The 18089-nt window shown below is 46.5% G+C and overlaps 1 protein-coding gene across 2 annotated transcripts in view; it reads right to left on the minus strand.

Annotated features, from left to right (window-relative positions):
* Positions 1-496: 496 nt before the first annotated feature.
* Positions 497-18089, minus strand: part of GAL3ST1 (galactose-3-O-sulfotransferase 1) — a 112897-nt gene continuing 95304 nt past the window's right edge. For both annotated transcript variants that reach the window (XM_029571864.1, XM_029571865.1), the window contains one exon: positions 497-1995. In XM_029571864.1, coding sequence (XP_029427724.1) covers positions 840-1995 — 1156 coding nt within the window. In that variant the 3' untranslated portion in view covers positions 497-839. The remainder of the gene's footprint in view (positions 1996-18089) is intronic.

An 18089-nucleotide genomic window follows, 5' to 3' on the forward strand; every position in this document is an offset into this window, starting at 1 on the left:
GTCGTGCATAGGGCTGTCTCTTACAGCGGGAAAGGGGGAGCAGGCCTTCCTGTGCATCCTAGTGGTGCATATCAAGAGGCTTTACTTAAAGAAAACAGTTACATTCTTCCCTCTAAAGGGGGCTCCTGGGGACTCAGAAGTCCTCTAACCTGGGCAAAGATCCGGCATTTCCACTAATATTTCTATAATAGATAAAAATGTACTATACATGTGCACCTATAAATACATACACTCATACTGTACATGCATGTTTAAAAACAGTCATGTAGACAGCCATTCTCAAGCCTACAGGAAAAGCTGTGTCTGATACTAAAGCAGACAAATGCAATCAGGTTTGTGCATTTACACCTCATCCCTTGCAGCTCCTCCCCACGCTGTTCTGTGATAGGCAGCAGATAAAGCAACAAGAACTGTGAAAACACAAACATCAAACTCAATCATCTCTGTAACTGCTCTGAACAGCTTTAAATATTAGAAATAGAAAATAAGAAGAGACTGTTAGAAAAATACTGTATTTGGTAAACGAGTCTCATGAGCTTCCCCATTTGGGTGCAGTGCTGTCCTTGCCTCATTCAGTCTGCTTGCTTTGTATTTCTGAGGTTAGAATATAGTGAAGGAAAAGCATATCAAACGTTTCTGGAGCAGCATCCCGTTCAGATGATTTTGGTGCTGGGTGGAAGGTTGAAGACTAGGACTGGTAACAATGCTATACCCCATTTAAGTGTCCAACACCACAATATCCAGACGCTCTTCTTTTAACAATAAGGTCTTCAGGAGGTAGGAGACAGTTTCAGTCTGCTGGTTATATTCTATTGCTAGGACAATCTTTCTCCCCTAGGTTACCACTTGAGGAAATCTCGCACGTGGCGCCAGAGATTGGTGATCCAAAGGTTGACACCCAAGTCAGTCAGATACTGGATCTCGGGTGTAAGCATCTTGCGGCACAGTTTACGATATTTCTTGTCAATTTTCTTCTTCAGGTTGTAACCCAGGATTGACTGCTCCCCTAGTGGCTGCCATGGCTGCATGTTTGAGTCTTTGATGGCATTGGCATCCACGGCTTCGCCCCCATCGATGCAGATGCTTTTCATCTTCTTGTTCTGCTGGCGCAGCTCAGCAACATCCCTTTGCATGCGGGACCAACCATAAGCATTCACCTTGTGCCAGAAGGTGGCATTGAAGTGGTGGTAGAGTTTTGAATCGATCTGGTTCCAGGAGGTGGCCTTTGCATACACTTCACTGCTCAACCTGGACACGGTGGAGTCTTTGCGGGCATTCAGTTTGAAGTAAAGAATGTCTTCTAGATCCCAGCACAGCAGCTCCCGCAGCAGGATCAGTGACTCGTCAAAATATTCTAATAGCATTACCAAATCAAAGTGTTCCTCAATCTCATTAATGTGCTTCTCTACCAGGGGGCTCTCAGGGTTCAGGTTGTTGTCATAACCCAAATCAAAGAATAGCAGGTTGTGCAAGTAGTGAGCATTGAATCCATTAGGATCATAGTATCTCCAGGGGTCCCGCAGGAACTCTGCCAATTTGTCCTCGCCGGACATCTTCCAAGTGAATGGGATAATACGGGAAAAGTAATGGAAAGAAGATTCAAAGAGATATGCAGGATCTCGGAGGACAGTGACGAACATGGTGTCAGCGGGGACCAGCTTGCGCACCTCAGTATACTGGAACCTCATATGGTTGCAGATGATATTGAAGCACATGCCAGGACGATAATCCTGCACATGGCTTCTCTCAAAGTATGATGGATAATAGAAGTCATTGCGGCCACTGGGGAAGGCAAACTTGAGCCGGTGCTTTTCACCAAAGCGAAAGAGGATGTTTAGGATGGTACTGCTGGCAGTCTTGTGGGTCTTCATGAACATGATGTCTAGCCGTGGCAGGCACCTGCTGCCATGGCCTGAAGCACCCTGGGTGGCATTGGCTTGGGGAAAATTCCTGGCCTGGGCAGGATAGGAAGAGCATGAGTAAGGAACAGGAATCCTAAATAAAAAGAGAAAAAGCACATGTGTGTAGTACTGTTTTTCATCCAACTATCAATACAAGCCATATACAGACAAATCCTCAATTTCCTTTGAGAACTTATTGTATTTTTTAAATGTTTTCCAACTCCATCTCTACATAACAATTCCATTACTTTCTCCCTTGAGGGGGTGTCACACAAATATTTACAAACCGGCCGATACAGTAAAGCGCAGCCGTGGTTACCCTGTTTTTAACCCGCTTTGGATACATATTTTGGACACGTAAGGCTAACCCGCGATTCAGTATCCGGTTTTACGCGTCCTTACCGCTTGCCGAAATGGACGCGTATCCGTCTCCGCCTGCCGCATGTATATATGTTAATGATCGATTTAGCTATTTCCTCTGATACAGTAACGTGCACCCAGATTATTGCCTTTTTAACCAGCTTATTTGCCGCGTCTTTAACCTGCATATTTACCGCCTACCCTGACCCTGGCGTTAGTGTGGTGTTCAGTCAGCTTCGTACCGGACAGCACCATGGAGAACATGTATATTATTGCTCTGGAGCTATTTTTCATTCGGTTGAGAAGCAGAATGAGAAATGCTCGAATGAGAAACGCTCGAAATGCTCGGCAGATTGGAGAGGTGAACAGGGGAGCCCAGCAGCAAGGAGAACCCATCCGACTGGAGAACCCAGCAGCAAGACCGGAGGAGGTATGTGATATGTTTCGGTTCAACTGTACCATCCATCCATCTCTGGGCGTCTCTGAGGCTCCGGACATGGACGCCTTTACGGACGCCAGAGAGATGGGCGTCCGCTAGGCATCCTGAGGCTCCGGGTGCAGCGGAGACATGGACACCTCTACGGACGCCTATACGGAGCCCGGAAAGAAACAGGAACGTCCATGAACGGAAGCCGCGACCTTGGACGTCCAAGCGGCGGGAAGGTCCATGAACGGAAGCCGCGACCTCGGTATCTGTTCATGTACCTTCGCGTCTGTATCCGGGCGCCCATGATCGGAGGCCGCGCTGCCTTGAGCACCCGGCCGGACGTCCAAGCGGCGGGAAGGTCCATGAACGGAAGCCGCGACCTCGGTATCTGTTCATGTACCTTCGCGTCTGTATCCGGGCGCCCATGATCGGAGGCCGCGCTGCCTTGGGCGCCCGGCCGGACGTCCAAGGTTGTGGCGTCCGTTCATGGACCTTCCCGCCTGTAGGCCCTGCGCTTTGGACACGCTTTGGACGCTGCTTGGCTTTGCGTCTAATTTGAATACTGAATCGAGCGGCTTGTGAACCAAAATGTGCGCGCGGCAAACGAGGGTGCACCTGGCACTGCCGCACCTTTTCTTACGCGTCCTTACTGTATCGGCCTGAAAGAGATCCACATTTAAATACCATTTAGATGGATAATGTAAAAGTTATCCTTCTAAAAGGCTTGCCCAGGTATATTCAGCACTTATCTGGCTAAATTCTAGTCTGGTAACCACTTACCCAGTTAGGATTTAGCCAGATAATTCGGCGTTCGGGGGAGGAGCGGAGTTGCTGCTTAACTTATAGGACAAACTCTGGTCAGGTCACAGGACTGTCTTAAAGTTAGTCGGTTATACATAAGATAGCTGGATATGGTTATCTGGCCGCTCAGCAGCTGAATATTCCCTGCAAATGTGTCTAAAATGAGTATTAGGAAGGAGGAGCAACGTGTGCTTGGAAATGTTGCTCTGCAATGAATTATATTTGTGAAATACATTTATTGCTTTAGCTTGTAGAGACAGGACATGGCTTAATAAGAATTCTCTGTCCGGATCATAAAACTTCAATGGTAAGGGAGAAGGGCAATTTAGTACAACTGTTATCAAACCAATGCTCAAGCACAGCAAGTAATTCAGAAATTGGTATCAGTCAATTGAGTAAAAGCTTTGTCCAACTTTAGTTATCATTCTTGGGCACAAATGGCTATGAATTCTCTGAAAAAGGATTGGATAAGCTCTTGGAGGAGAAGTCCATTACCTGCTATTAATCAAGTTTACTTAGGGAATAGCCACTGCTATTAATTGCATCAGTAGCATGAGATCTTCTTGGTGTTTAGGTAATTGCCAGGTTCTTGTGGCCTGGATTGGCCTCTGTTGGAAACAGGATGCTGGGCTTGATGGACCCTTGGTCTGACCCAGTATGGCAATTATGTTCTTATGTTCTTATGAATATACAACATTAGACCAACACTTATGAGGAACCCAATATTTTTCAATAAATTTAAACTTTTTTATAGCTTATGGGAATTAGTATCAGAAAATAATGCGCTATTAACCAATACAATCGTCTGGCTCTTGCCCGCAAAGGGCTACAACCAGTTTCATGTATGTAGCACTTGAGATCACTTCATTTACTATTTCCCAATATATTTTTTTGTAGAAATGCTTCAATCATGCATTGAAAGACTAAAGAGGTTAGGACTTTTCAGCTTGGAGAAGAGACGACTGAGGGGGGATATGATAGAGGTGTTTAAAATCATGAGAGGTCTAGAACGGGTAGATGTGAATCGGTTATTTACTCTTTCGGATAGTAGAAGGACTAGGGGACACTCCATGAAGTTAGCATGGGGCACATTTAAAACTAATCGGAGAAAGTTCTTTTTTACTCAACGCACAATTAAACTCTGGAATTTGTTGCCAGAGAATGTGGTTCGTGCAGTTAGTATAGCTGTGTTTAAAAAAGGATTGGATAAGTTCTTGGAGGAGAAGTCCATTGCCTGCTATTAAGTTCACTTAGAGAATAGCCACTGCCATTAGCAATGGTTACATGGAATAGATTTAGTTTTTGGGTACTTGCCAGGTTCTTATGGCCTGGATTGGCCACTGTTGGAAACAGGATGCTGGGCTTGATGGACCCTTGGTCTGACCCAGTATGGCATTTTCTTATGTTCTTATGTTCTTTCTTATTGTGTAATCACCACACTTTAAAAAAGCCCTTGCACATGTATCCTAATGCACGCGATAAGGGTTTAGAAAACAACCCCCTTAGCTGGCTAAGTCATCCGGCTAACTCTGACTATCAGAATATCTGAATATCCTCAACACAGCTGAAGCTCCTCATTGATTTCTGCCAATGGCACCCCCTTATGTTGGTCCCGTGGAAAAATATAACTCTCTCCCACCCATCCTGCATCAGGCCTTTCTGCCCACCCCATCCCACACCAGCTGGTAGCCTGCCTTGATTCCTCCTGAACACCAATGTAAGTAATTTTTTTTTAATATATTTTGAGGCGGCATAGGAGAAGAGAGAGAGTGGGAGTGAACAAGGGAGCATGTCATTGGGTGCAGGAAAGCATGCGTGTGTCAGCAGGTGCAAGAGAGGATGTGTGTGTCAGCTTGAGCAAGGGGGTGTGTGAGTGGATGTGTCAGCGGGTGCAAGGGAGCATGTCATTGGGTGCAGGAAAGCATGCATGTGTCAGCAGGTGCAAGAGAGAATGTGTGTGTCAGCTTGAGCAAGGGGGTGTGTGAGTGGATGTATTAGCGGGTGCAAGGGAGCATGTCATTGGGTGCAGGAAAGCATGCATGTGTCAGCAGGTGCAAGAGAGGATGTGTGTGTCAGCTTGAGCAAGGGGGTGTGTGAGTGGATGTATTAGCGGGTGCAAGGGAGCATGTGTGTATATGTGTGAGGGGTGCAAGGGAGTGTGGGTGCATATGTCAGCAGGTGTTGAAGAGTATGTGTGTCAGTGGGTGCAAGGGAGTGTGTGAGAGTGTGCGTGTGTGGATGTGTCAGCGGGTGCAAGGGAGCATGTGTGTAAATGTGTGAGGGGTGCAAGGGAGTGTGGGTGTATATGTCAGTAGGTGTGGAAGAGTATGGGTGTCAGTGGGTGCAAGGGAGTGTGTGAGAGTGTGCATGTGTGGATGTGACAGCGGGTGCAAAGGAGTGTTTGTGTGGATGTCAGGGGGTGCGGTAGGAAAGCATGTGTGTGCATGTGTCAGCAGGTGCTGGGCAGCGTGTGTTTGTATATCAGTGGGAGAGCGTATTTGTATACCGTATCAGTGAGTGCTGGAGTCCGAGTATGTGGATGTGTCAGTGGGTGCAAGGAAGCATGTGGGTATTTATTTTATTTTTTATTTTAATTTTTTATATACCGACATTCCTGTAGAGATACAAATCATACCGGTTTACATTTAACTTCAATTTCGCCTTAAGGCGGTACAGATAACTACGTTAGAAAATCATAGGAATTTAACAGGAAGTGTAAAACTCTGGTCTAAACGTAGACCTGTAAGATCAAGGGTGATTATATACAAATGTTAGATAATAAGTTTATTCAATGTGTGTGTGTGCGTATGTGAGTAAAAGGGAACATGTGTGTGCATCTGTGTGTGTGGCTGTGTCAATGTGTGCAAAGCAGCATGCATGTATGTGTATGCGCCAACGTGTGTGTGAAAGGGAGGAGAAAGTGTGGGCATTCCCCCACCCCCACTAATCCAGAAGAATCTCAGGGCGACTGGAAAGTATAGAAAGGGGGAGATTTTTAAATTCTTATTGGTTTTATTTACAGGGTGTTATCTTATGTCTGCTGTTTTAAAATATGTTTTTTGGGGGGAAATTTTGAAGAATATTATGAGTTTAATTATTGATGTTCAGCTGTTATGAAATATTTATTATTTTATTAGCATGGCATTACTATTGCTGATTTACATTTCTTGATTTCATTGTTTTAAATTTTATGAGGAATGGTAATGATTCTCTTTTTCCATTGTTGCACTGATACAGGATCAGCTTGTTGCGGTTTCCAGTTCAGTTTTTGTCTGCACATTTCTTTTTATGATCTCTTTATTCTGTATTTGGTGAGGGTCTATCTGTGTTCTGCATGTGTGACTGAGGTGAGGTATTCTGCTAGTGTGTAGTTTCTGAGTAAGGATCTATAGTAATTTACTTGATCTGTTTTTCAAATGGGAGGTGTATTGGTGTTGTAGGGCCTGGTGTAATATTTGTAGCGTTGCCTTTTCATAGATAGGGTTGTCACTGTTTGAACGCTGGCTGTTAGTGCTATTTTCGTATTGGATGTTTAATATATTTTAATTGTAATTCAGTTTACCTAAGGCTTTCTGGGAGCCCAGCCCACACCTAACGTGTTACAATGAGCTTAATACAATATGGGATCCAAGTGTGTTTTTATTTATTTTTTATTTTTTCAGGGTTTTCTGGTTGGTACCCCCAAAGGTGCACATAAATATGTGGGCCGATTTTTTTTAAAAACCCACGCGTAAAAAACGGGGGTTACACGTGCGGCCGGGCCTTGCGCACACTGCGCGCATTTTAGAAGAGGCACAGCCGCATGCGTAACTCCTGTTATGCGCACAAGAGCCAGGCCCCTATGAAGGGGCAGTCCCGGGGGCGGGGAGGGGCAGGCCAGGGGGCAGGCCGGGACAGTGCCATTCATCGCTGTCCCAGAGCCTCGAACGCCAACCGGCTGCCGGTGCGTGCAAGTTACTTCAGGTCAGGCCCTGAAGTAACTTGTCAAAGAAAAGGTAAAACAAAAAAAAAATAGGCAATTTAGAGGGTGGGGAGGAGAGGGGAAGGGAGGTTAGGGTAGGGGGTAGGAAAGTTCCCTCCCAGTCTGCTCCTAAATTGGAGGGGACTGGGGGAGCCCTGATCTCGTTGCCGCGTGACTTTGCATATTTTTACACCCCCCCCCCCCTTGTGCGTGCCGCCCGCTCATATGCGCACGGGCTATAAAACCCAGCACGTATATGTGCACGGCCCATGTATTTTATAACATGCACGTGCCAGTGCGCGCATGTTATAAAATTGGTGCGTCCGTGTGCACGTTTTAAAATCTACCCTATAATGTATATGCTGTAATGAGAAATTACTACTTACCTGATAATTTCCTTTTCCTTAATATAGATAAATGGGTTCAGGTTATGCACCTCTACCAGCAGATGGAGACAGAGCAAACTGACATCACAGTATATCTATATCCCTGCAGTGACATCAGCCTGCCAGCATTCTCTTCAAAAACAACTATGGACAAACTAGCAAAAAACTTGATTAAAAAAAAACATATAACCATTTCAGTATTCAGCCAACATGAAACACTGAGCTCAGACAAGAAGAACATTAACACTAGTCTAGGGACTGGAGGAACATTTACCAGTAACCCCTGGAACACGTAGTCACCCAGGAGGATTACAACAGAAACATACGGCAGCCAAGGGTGGGAAGCTGAACCCAACTGTCTATATTAAGGAAAAGGAAATTATCAAGTAAGTAGTAATTTCCTAGATGGGTTCAGGACCAGAGGGAGGTACCAAAGCTGCTCTTGGATAGGGTGGGAGGCTGCCCATAGTCCAGTCAAAACCACCCGTGTAAATGCTGCATCCTCCTGGGCCTGCTCATCCAGACGATAATACCTGGAAAAGGTGTGTAAGGAGGACCACGTCGCAGCTTGGCAAATGTCGACAGGGGACAACAATCTAACTTCCGCCCATGACACTGTCTGAGCCCTAGTGGAATGAGCCCTAACCTGAGTAGGCAATGGCTTTTTAGCGACCACATATGTGACCTTGATTACCTCCTTAATCCAGCAAGCTGTTGTAGTCTGCGAGGCCAGCTCGCCCTGTTTACCTCCACCATGAAGGACAAACAGGTGATCCATCTTTGGGAAAGGTTTAGAAACCTCCAGATACTTCAGGAAATTTATTTATTTATTTATTTATTTAGCGTTTTTCTATACCGGCATTCATGATTAGAAACCACATCATGCCGGTTTACATAAAACAAGGGGTGAGAACAAGAAACGAAAAACAAGTGTAAGGAGAACAAAAGTTACATTACAACAGGGTCTTAAAACTGGGAAGAGAAATTAGAATAAGAGAGCCGAACGGTAGGGGTTAAAATATTTACATTATTTACATTATGATATGAAATCTATTGTATAGTTTGCTGTCTCTTGTAAAATTACTATCATTTCTCTTGACATTTCTCTTGACATTACATTAAAATTACTATCATGTCTCTTGACATCCAAGGGACGCAACAGATGATATTCCTCCGCATCTCTTTCCTTATCCAGAGAAGGCAAGGAAATGGACTAATGCAAATGAAAATCTGAGACCACTTTAACCAAAAAGGAAGGAACAGTACGTAGCTGAATTGCTCCTGGAGTCACCCGAAGGAATGGTTTCCGACAAGACAAAGCCTGCATCTTGGAAATTCGACATGAAGAACATATCACCACCAGAAACACTGTTTTCAAAGTCAGTAAATGCAAGGAAAGGGAGCACATCAGTCGAAACATAGGAACCGCCAAAAAGTTCAAAACTAGATTAAGACTCCACAAGGGTACTAGTAACTGCAAGGGAGGATGTAGATGTTTCACTGCCCTCAAGAAACGGGCCACATCAGGATGAGACAATAAGGATTCACCATTCACTTGAGTCCTGAAACAGACAAGAGCTGCTACTTGTACCTTCAAGGAATTAAGGGCCAATCCTTTATTCAACCCATCCTGCAAAACTTCCAAAATGAGCGGGATCCTAACCGAACAAGGAAACACTCCTCAATCCTCACACCAAGGCTCAAACACTCACCAAACCCGTACATAGGCTAAGGAAGTGGAGAATTTTTGTGCGTGTAGCAAGGTGGCAATCACTGCCACAGAATAACCACATTTCAACAAGCGAGCCTTCTCAAGGGCCATACCGTAGAACAAAACCGAGTCGGATCTTTGTGAAAGACTGCTCCCTCATGCAGCAGATTCCTGTGTGCTGGAAGACAAAGGGTGGAGTCTACCAGGAGTCTTTGCCGATCTGCATACCATGGTCTCCTAGGCCAATCCAGTGCTACCAAAAGCACCATTTCCCCCCCCCCCCCACCCCCCCATGGCCTTCGATCCTCTGAACTATTGTGTCCATCATGGGCTACCGAGGAAAGGCATACAACAGCTTGTCCCCTGGCCAGATGTGCATGAGGACATTGATACCCAAGGACCTCGGATCTCTCCTGTGACTGAAGAGTCGAGGAAGGGGCAGCGGAGTGCCTCTGAGATCTGTACTGGAAGCCTTACTTTTCAATCTATATAAATAAAAATGTAAATGTTCGTTTGTTCAAAATCTTAAATCTCCGAAAGTTCTTCACTGATTGCTTTAAAATTTTGATACAACGTTGCATTCGAATACGTGCGTGTTTTTATATACCTATATTATATAGATGTCACACCTGTGACAGGTAAAAACATGCTTTTTTGGAAAAACAGCACCATCTGTTGGACGTAAAAGCAACACACGCTATCTACAATATAAATGGGCTCTGACCGACGGACCACAAATGCGCAGTAGAGAACAGCTCTACCGCCCATGTGCGGACCATAGAGCTCTGCGCTACGTGCTGGGTGTCACAGGAAAGGGCAGACGAGTCGCCGCTCCGAGAAATGGCTCAGCCCATTCCTCCGCTGCTGGGGAAGGAGTAGGGACTGCCGGAAGGTTACACACAGGAGGAGGAAAGGGTAGAAGAGTCGCCGAGCCAGTCCATCCACCATTGGGGAAGGGGGGGAGGGAGTTGGGACAGCCGGAGCAGAGCAAATGCAGTAGAAAGTGGCTGTGAAGAGATCAGAAGCAGCTGTAGTCTGCAGCAGCCAAAGCGCAAAGAGCTGAACAGAGAACAGCTCGCCCTCCTCCCCTGCCCCCTGAGTCCCGCAGATAAGGAGAAGCCAAGTAAATATCCCACAACTGCGGGGGGGAGGGGGGGGGAGGGGGAAGGGGAAGGCAAAGCTGTCAAGCTGCCCGTGAGTCTCAGCCACCACGGGAAGAGTTTACATGGGCATCGCTCCACCCCCACTCCCAGCAAAGCACCGACACGAAAGTGAAAGCCAGAGCCCTGCTCTCTCCTCCCTCCTCCCTCTCAAGCCCCCGATCGGATTTCTTAAAGGCACAGGTCTCCCAGAAAGAGCAAAGTAAGCTAGGCAACGTGTCCCAAATCTGTTGCAGTGCCTGCCGCCTGCCCTTTGCGAGGGGGGGGGGTGGAGTGCTTTCCTCACTCTCCCAGAAACAACAGGCGTGGGAACTTTGTAAGCTCTTGCGAGTGCAGAGCAAAGACTTAGGTGGAGAGGGGACAAAAATATCACCCGTTTTAACTGTGTGAGAGAGAAGTGTGTTAATGTGCGCTGAAGGCGAGTGTGAGTGCCAGAGAGAGGGAGACTACGTGAGGGATTGTGTATGTGTGTGAGAGGGATTGGGCGTGCATGTGCAAGAGAGAGAGAGAGAGGAAGCCTATGTAGGGGGCTGTATGAGAGAGAGAGTCTCTACCCCCCCCCCCCAGCTCTCCACTTATAGGTTAGAGTGGAAGGGGTTGAGTGTAGAGGGGAATGGGGCCTGTAAGGATAGAGTGAAAGGAGTCTGAGCCTGTCCCTCCGCAACCGGGGAAGGGAGGAGGGAGTTGAGATGGCAGGACCATTACGCCTCACGAGATCCCCCTCGGCCACCGCTGCAGCTCCTACCATGCCGCCACCTCTGGCCCTTCGTGGTGCTGGGGGGGGGGGGGGAGGAGTGGAGCAGAGCAAAGACGTAGGAGGAGAGGGGACAAAAATCTCGCCCGTTTTAACGGGCTTAATGGCTTGGACTAAATATTTTACGATTCCATTTCAATCTTTCCGATTGCATTGTTAAATTGAATTTTCATAGATTTCGATTTATTTTCATTTTGATTTAATTATCTCGTGTGACATTGCGTTGGAATTGAGCTGTGTCATTTACCATACCGTTCATTTACTGAGTATAGTTTATTTTTTTTCTTTTTTCATTTCTAGAATTATGCAGTTTACATCTAGACACGGATTGCTTCTCACATGGACAATTATATGTTGCGTGTTCTAGAGTCGGCAAACCAGACAATCTCTATATTTGCACAGACAATGGAACAAAAAAAAATATTGTATACCCACAAGCATTGTGAAATTAAACATATTAGAAACGTGCACTTTCTCTTTTCTTTCTTTTCCATTTAACCAGACTGAGCCAGAGCAATGCGTGGCCGGGTACAGCTAGTCTATATAAATAAAAATGTAAATGTTCGTTTGTTCAAAATCTTAAATCTCTGAAAGTTATTCACCGATTGCTTTGAGATTTTGACACAACATTGCATTTGAATACGCGCATGTTTTTATATACCTATATTATATAGATGTCACACCTGTGACAGGTAAAAACATGCTTTTTTGGAAAAACAGCGCCATCTGTTGGACGTAAAAGCAACACACGCTATCTACAATATAAATGGGCTCTGACCGAAGGACCGCAAATGCACAGTAGAGAGCAGCTCTATCGCACATGTGCAGACCATAGAGCTCTGCGCTATGTGCTGGGTATAACAGAGGGGAGGAGGAAAGGGCAGACGAGTCGCCACTCTGAGAAACGGCTCAGCCCGTTCCTCCACCGCTGGGGAAGGGGGGAGGGAGTAGGGACTGCTGGACAGTTACACACAGGAGGAGGAAAGGGCAGAAGAGGCGCCGAGCCAGTCCGTCCACTGCCGGGGAAGGGGGTGGACGGACTGGCTCGATTTGTAGTCGCAAGCAAAGACCTTAAAAGGTCTTTGCTTGCGACTACAAATCGAGTTAGCAAGGACTCGATTCATTTTCTTCTGGGATTCGATTCGCCTAAGCTACTCTGCCTTCTTGCACCTACCTGGGGTACCCGCTTCTCGGGGGCCTCACTCTCTCTTCTTGGTTTCAGATTGCTAAGACAGGATCCGGTACTCGCTCCTCAAGGGCCTATGTCCCTGAATGCTCAGAAGACTCCTTACTGCCTGGAAGCGATCGCAGACGTGAACACTGTGAGTTCTATTACAGATAGGAATCGGTACTCGCTCCACGAGGGCCTATGTTCCTAATCTCCAAAGACTCTTTTCTGTCTAAGACGTTATCGCATGTATGGAGATTGTGGGTTCTTAGTCCAGACTGCATATAGGAATCAGTACTTGCCTATGGCTCCTGTTCCTGAATATACTGAAGACTGTTGCATAGAAGCCATTACAGCTATTTACAATTGTGAGTGTATCATCTACTACTGGTTATGTATCCGGCATACCCTGTCTACTCACTATCTATAGTCTCTCTCTACAGCTCAGCAACCCAGAGACCACAATTCCAGTATCAGAAGGACTTCAGCCCTGCCAGGCACATCAGCTCACTACTGCCACCTCTGGTGGTTCTACTTCCAGTCTAATAAAGAACTATCTGTGTTGTCTCCATACTCCAGCCTAGCCAGTGGTCCCTCTCAGGATATCCTCTCCTGGGGGCGCTGTCATCTGCCATCGGCCCAAAGATTCACCAGTTTACATCAAGTGTTTATTCCTTACACTGCTGCGCAGTATCATACAAACTGCAACTCTGTGGGAGCCAATCCACAATAGATCATTAACTCCACCTCCAGAATATTACCAATTGCTAGCTCCTCCCTTTGGGAGAGCAGCATTGAAAAAATACTGTGTACAATTCTGGTCGCCGCATCTCAAAAAAGATATAATTGCGGTGGAGAATGTACAGAGAAGGGCTACCAAAATGATAAGGGGAATGGAACAGCTCCCCTATGAGGAAAGACTAAAGAGGTTAGGACTTTTCAGCTTGGAGAAGAGACGACTGAGGGGGGATATGATAGAGGTGTTTAAAATCATGAGAAGTCTAGAACGGGTAGATGTGAATCGGTTATTTACTCTTTCAGATAATAGAAAGACTAGGGGGCACTCCATGAAGTTAGCATGTGGCACATTTAAAACTAACCAGAGAAAGTTCTTTTTTCACTCAACGCACAATTAAACTCTGGAATTTGTTGCCGAGGATGTGGTTAGTTCAGTTAGTGTGGCTGTGTTGAAAAAAGGATTGGATAAATTATTGGAGGAGAAGTCCATTACCTGCTATTAATTAAGTTGACTAAGAAAATAGCCACTGCTATTACTGGCAACAGTAAATGGAATAGACTTAGTTTTTGGGTACTTGCCAGGTTCTTATGGCCTGGATTGGCCACTGTTGGAAACAGGATGCTGGGCTTGATGGACCCTTGGTCTGACCTAGTATGGCATGTTCTTATGTTCTTATGTTCTTTGCATTCCGAGAAGTCGCCAGCAGGTTCAGGAAAGGAAGGCCCCAGTGATCAGATATCAGCTAAAACTCCTCGTCCAACAATACCCATTCTCCTGGGTCCAGACTCTCCCAGCTGAGAAATTCTACTCTTACGTTGTCTTTTCCTGCAATGTGAGAGGCCAAGATCTGGAGACACCCTTCCGCCCATTCCTTAAGTTGGTCTATTTCCTGCGACACTTCTGGCTCTTGGTTCCTCCCTGCCGATTGATGTAAGCCGCCATCATTGCATTATCTGACATTACTCGGACTGCTTGACCCTGCAGTCTGCTGCTGAACTACAAGCATGCCAACTGGATCACCCGGGCTTCCAGGCAATTGATGCTCCAGAGAAACTATTCTGTATTCCAGTGTCCTTGTGCCATTAGTTCCTGTCAGTGAGACCCCCCAATCTTGGAGACTCGCAACTGGCGTGAGTACCAACTAGTCCAGCAATGTCAGGGAAACTCCCTTTCTCAGATGATCTGCTTGCAGATCATCTGAGAAAGGGAGGAGAGAGCAGATTTCCATCATCAAGTGGAGCCAAATTGAATAGTTCTGAGACTGCGGGTTCCAACGAGACAGCACACAGCACTGAAGAGGACGCATATGCACTCTTGCCTATGGCATCACTTCCAAGGCTGCTGCCATGAAACCGGGTACCTGAGATAGGACCACATAGTCGAGCGTATAGTGTTCACCAAAAGACACACCTGCAACATCAACTTCTGAATAGGAACTTCTGGCAGGAAAACTTTACCCTGCCTTGTATTGAACTGAACACCCAGACACTCCAGCTACTGAAATGGCTAAAGACAGCACTTGGCTAAGTTTACCACCCAACTAAGCTCCTGCAACAGAGAGCTCATCTTGTGGGTCACCAGGCGGCTCTCTTCCAGAGACTTAGCTTGATTCAGCCAGTCGTCCAATTAAGTGTGTACTAGGATTCCATCCTTTTTCAACCCTGCCCCCACCACCACTATAACCTTGGAAAAAGTTCTGGGAGTGGTGGCCAGAACAAAAGCCAGAAAACATTGGTGCTCCAATCTGATGGGAATATGGAGGTACCCCTCGGAAAGATCCAAGGAGGTCAGAAATTCCCCCGAACCATGGCCATTATCACTGAGCGCAATGTTTCCATGTGAAAATGAGTCACCCGCAAATGATAGTTGACTCCTTTGAGATCCAGGATGGGACAAAAGGAGCCCTCCTTCTTGGGCACAACAAAATAAATAGAATATCGCCCCGTACATTCTTGAGACGTAGGTACTGGAATTACAACCCTCAGACTGAGGAGCCTTGACAGCGTAGACTCCACTGCCTGCTTCTTCTGCAGGGAGTGACAGGGAGATACCATGAACACATCCCGAGAAACATTGCAAAACTCCAGTGCATATCCTTCTCATATCACCTCCAGGATCCTCTGATCCGATGTGATCTTGACCCACCTCTGATAAAAAATAAAAAATAGAGAAGCATGATAGAGTCATTTTTTGCTACTTTGGCTGACGATGTGTGTGGAGGTTGGCTGTGTGGATTCGGAGTTCTCATCCAGACACAGACTAGTTTAAAGGCTACAGGCCAACCTTTAAGTAAACTCATATTTACTGTTTTGTACTATGAAATGCTTACAGGCAAGAGTCTATGATGAGAAAGCAAGCAATTATATTAAACTAAAGTCTGAGAGACTGAAGGCCACACAGCTGTGCCTGAAACTGATAAGAACTCAGAGGGAGGGAACATCACTGCTTTTCACAAGTATTTACGGCCGAATTTTTAATTTGCCACATGTGTAAAAAACAGGGGTTATGTGCGTGGCCAGGCCTTGTGCGCGCCACGCGCTTTTTCAAAGGGACCCGGCCATGCTCGTAACCCCCGTTATGCGCTGAAATGCCGAGCCCAAGGAAGGGGGCGGGAGGGGCAGGGCTGGAGGCGGCCGCTGTACCAGGGAAGCCGGCGTGCGCAAGTTGCTTCTGCTCCAACGGAGCATTAAGCAAGAAAACAAAACAAAAAAAAGGTAGGAGAATGGGTTTAGGGGGTGGGGAAGAGAGGAGAGGGGAAGTCGGAGGGACTATGGGTAGGGAGGGAACTGGGAGAGGTTCAATCTTGTTGCCACGTGTGATTTTCTAAAATTAGGTCGTCCCCCCCTTGCGCGCTGCCCACACATGCGTGCACAGATCATAAAATCCAGTGCACATGTGCGCACAGCCCACAGATTTTATAATGCATGCAAGTTATAAAATTGGTGCATGGACAGGCGCGCGCATCCAGTGTGTGGTGACACTCACCGGCAGGTGTGTTGCATGCTACTTGCAGCCGGCGGGGCCGAAGATCGGAGTTGCTGGTTGCTGCTGCCGGAGACCAGGCCAGCGGAGCCGAAAAAACAAAGACCAGAGCTGCCGGCAGGGCTGAAGACTCAAAGACAGACGCTACTGGCCACGGCCGGAGACCAGGCTGGCGGGGACGAAGAAACAGACTGGTGCTGCTGGCCACTGCCAAAGTCAAGGCCACTGGGGCCAAAGATCGGAGCCACTGGCTGCCCCTGGAGACCAGGCCAGCAGGGCCGAAGAAATGAAGACGGCGCTGCTAGCCTCCGCCAGAGACTAGGCCAGTGAGGCCGAAGATGAGCTGTTCAGCTGGGGGTCTTTGTGTGTGTGTATGTGTGTGTGTATTTGAGATTGGAAGGGTGCTTCTGTGTGTGTTTGGTGTGTATTTGAGATCGGAAGGATGCTTCTGTGTGTGTGTGTGGTGTGTATGTGAGGCAGGGAAGGTGCTTCTGTGTGTGTGTGATGTATGCAAGGCAGGGAAGGTGCTTCTGTGTGTGTGTGATGTATGCGAGGCAGGGAAGGTGCTTCTGTGTGTGTGTATGGTGTGTATGTGAGGCAGGGAGGGTGCTTCTGTGTGTGTGTGAGTGGTGTGCATGTGAGGCAGGCAGGGTGCTTCTGTGTGTGTGAGTGGTATGTATGTGAGGCAGGGAGGGTGCTTCTGTGTGTGTGTATGGGTGGTGTGTATGTGAGGCAGGGAGGATGCTTCTGTGTGTGTGTGAGTGGTGAGTATGTGAGAAAGGAATGGTGCTTCTGTGTGTGTGTGTAGTGTATATGTGAGACAGGGAGGGTGCTTCTGTGTGTGTGTGTGTGGCATGTATGTGAGACAGGGAGACTGCTTCTATGTGTGTGTGGCGTGTATGTGAGACAGGGAGGATGCTTGTGTGTGTCAATGTATGTGTGCGAGAAAGAGATGGAGCATGTTTTTGGCTAGCTGTTGCTGTGAGAGAGAGAGGGGCATGTGTATGATTGAGCCTGTTTGTAAGTGAGATAGAGAGAACCTTGTATGATTGAGAGAGACTGGTCAGAGAGGTGACATGTGTATGTGTGAGAAAGACTGATCAGGGAGATGACTGATATGTGTGTGTGTGTGTGTGAGAGAGAGAGAGAGAGAGAGAGAGAAACTGATTGGGAGATGATTGGTGTGTGAGAGACAGAAACTGGTCCTGCGGGTGTGACTGGTGTGTGTGTATGTGTGAGAGAGAGAGAAGAGACTGGATGTGGTCCCTAAGGAAGAGGACTGTGAGGACAGCTTCAGCAGCTACTGCTGCTTCTGGTGTGGCCTGCAAGGTAAAGGAGTAGGAGAACTGTTGGAGAAGGTAAGTAAAGGTGGCTTTTTAAATTCATTTTTCTTGATTGTCTGCCATTTTAATTATTGGGTATTATGTGATGTGTCTGCTGTTTTGAAATATTTTATTGGTGTTTAAGAATTTTTAAGAGTTTTTAAGAGTTTTTAATTGTTAGATGATGTTCTGTTCATCAGCTGTTTTGAAACGTTTTTTTCATATAGTTTTACAATTATTTCTGTGTGGAAATCTATAACAGCTTGGCTTTTTCTGTTTCCTAATGGGAGATGTATTGGTGTTTAGGGCTTGGTTTAATATTTGTAGTGATGCCTTTTTATAGGTATGGTTGTTCCATTTGAGTGCATGCCACAATGCAGGTGTAACTTTATGCGGATTAGTTTGTGTGCATTATTT

This window comes from Rhinatrema bivittatum, chromosome 11, assembly GCF_901001135.1.
Source record: "Rhinatrema bivittatum chromosome 11, aRhiBiv1.1, whole genome shotgun sequence".
Lineage (NCBI taxonomy): Eukaryota > Metazoa > Chordata > Amphibia > Gymnophiona > Rhinatrematidae > Rhinatrema > Rhinatrema bivittatum.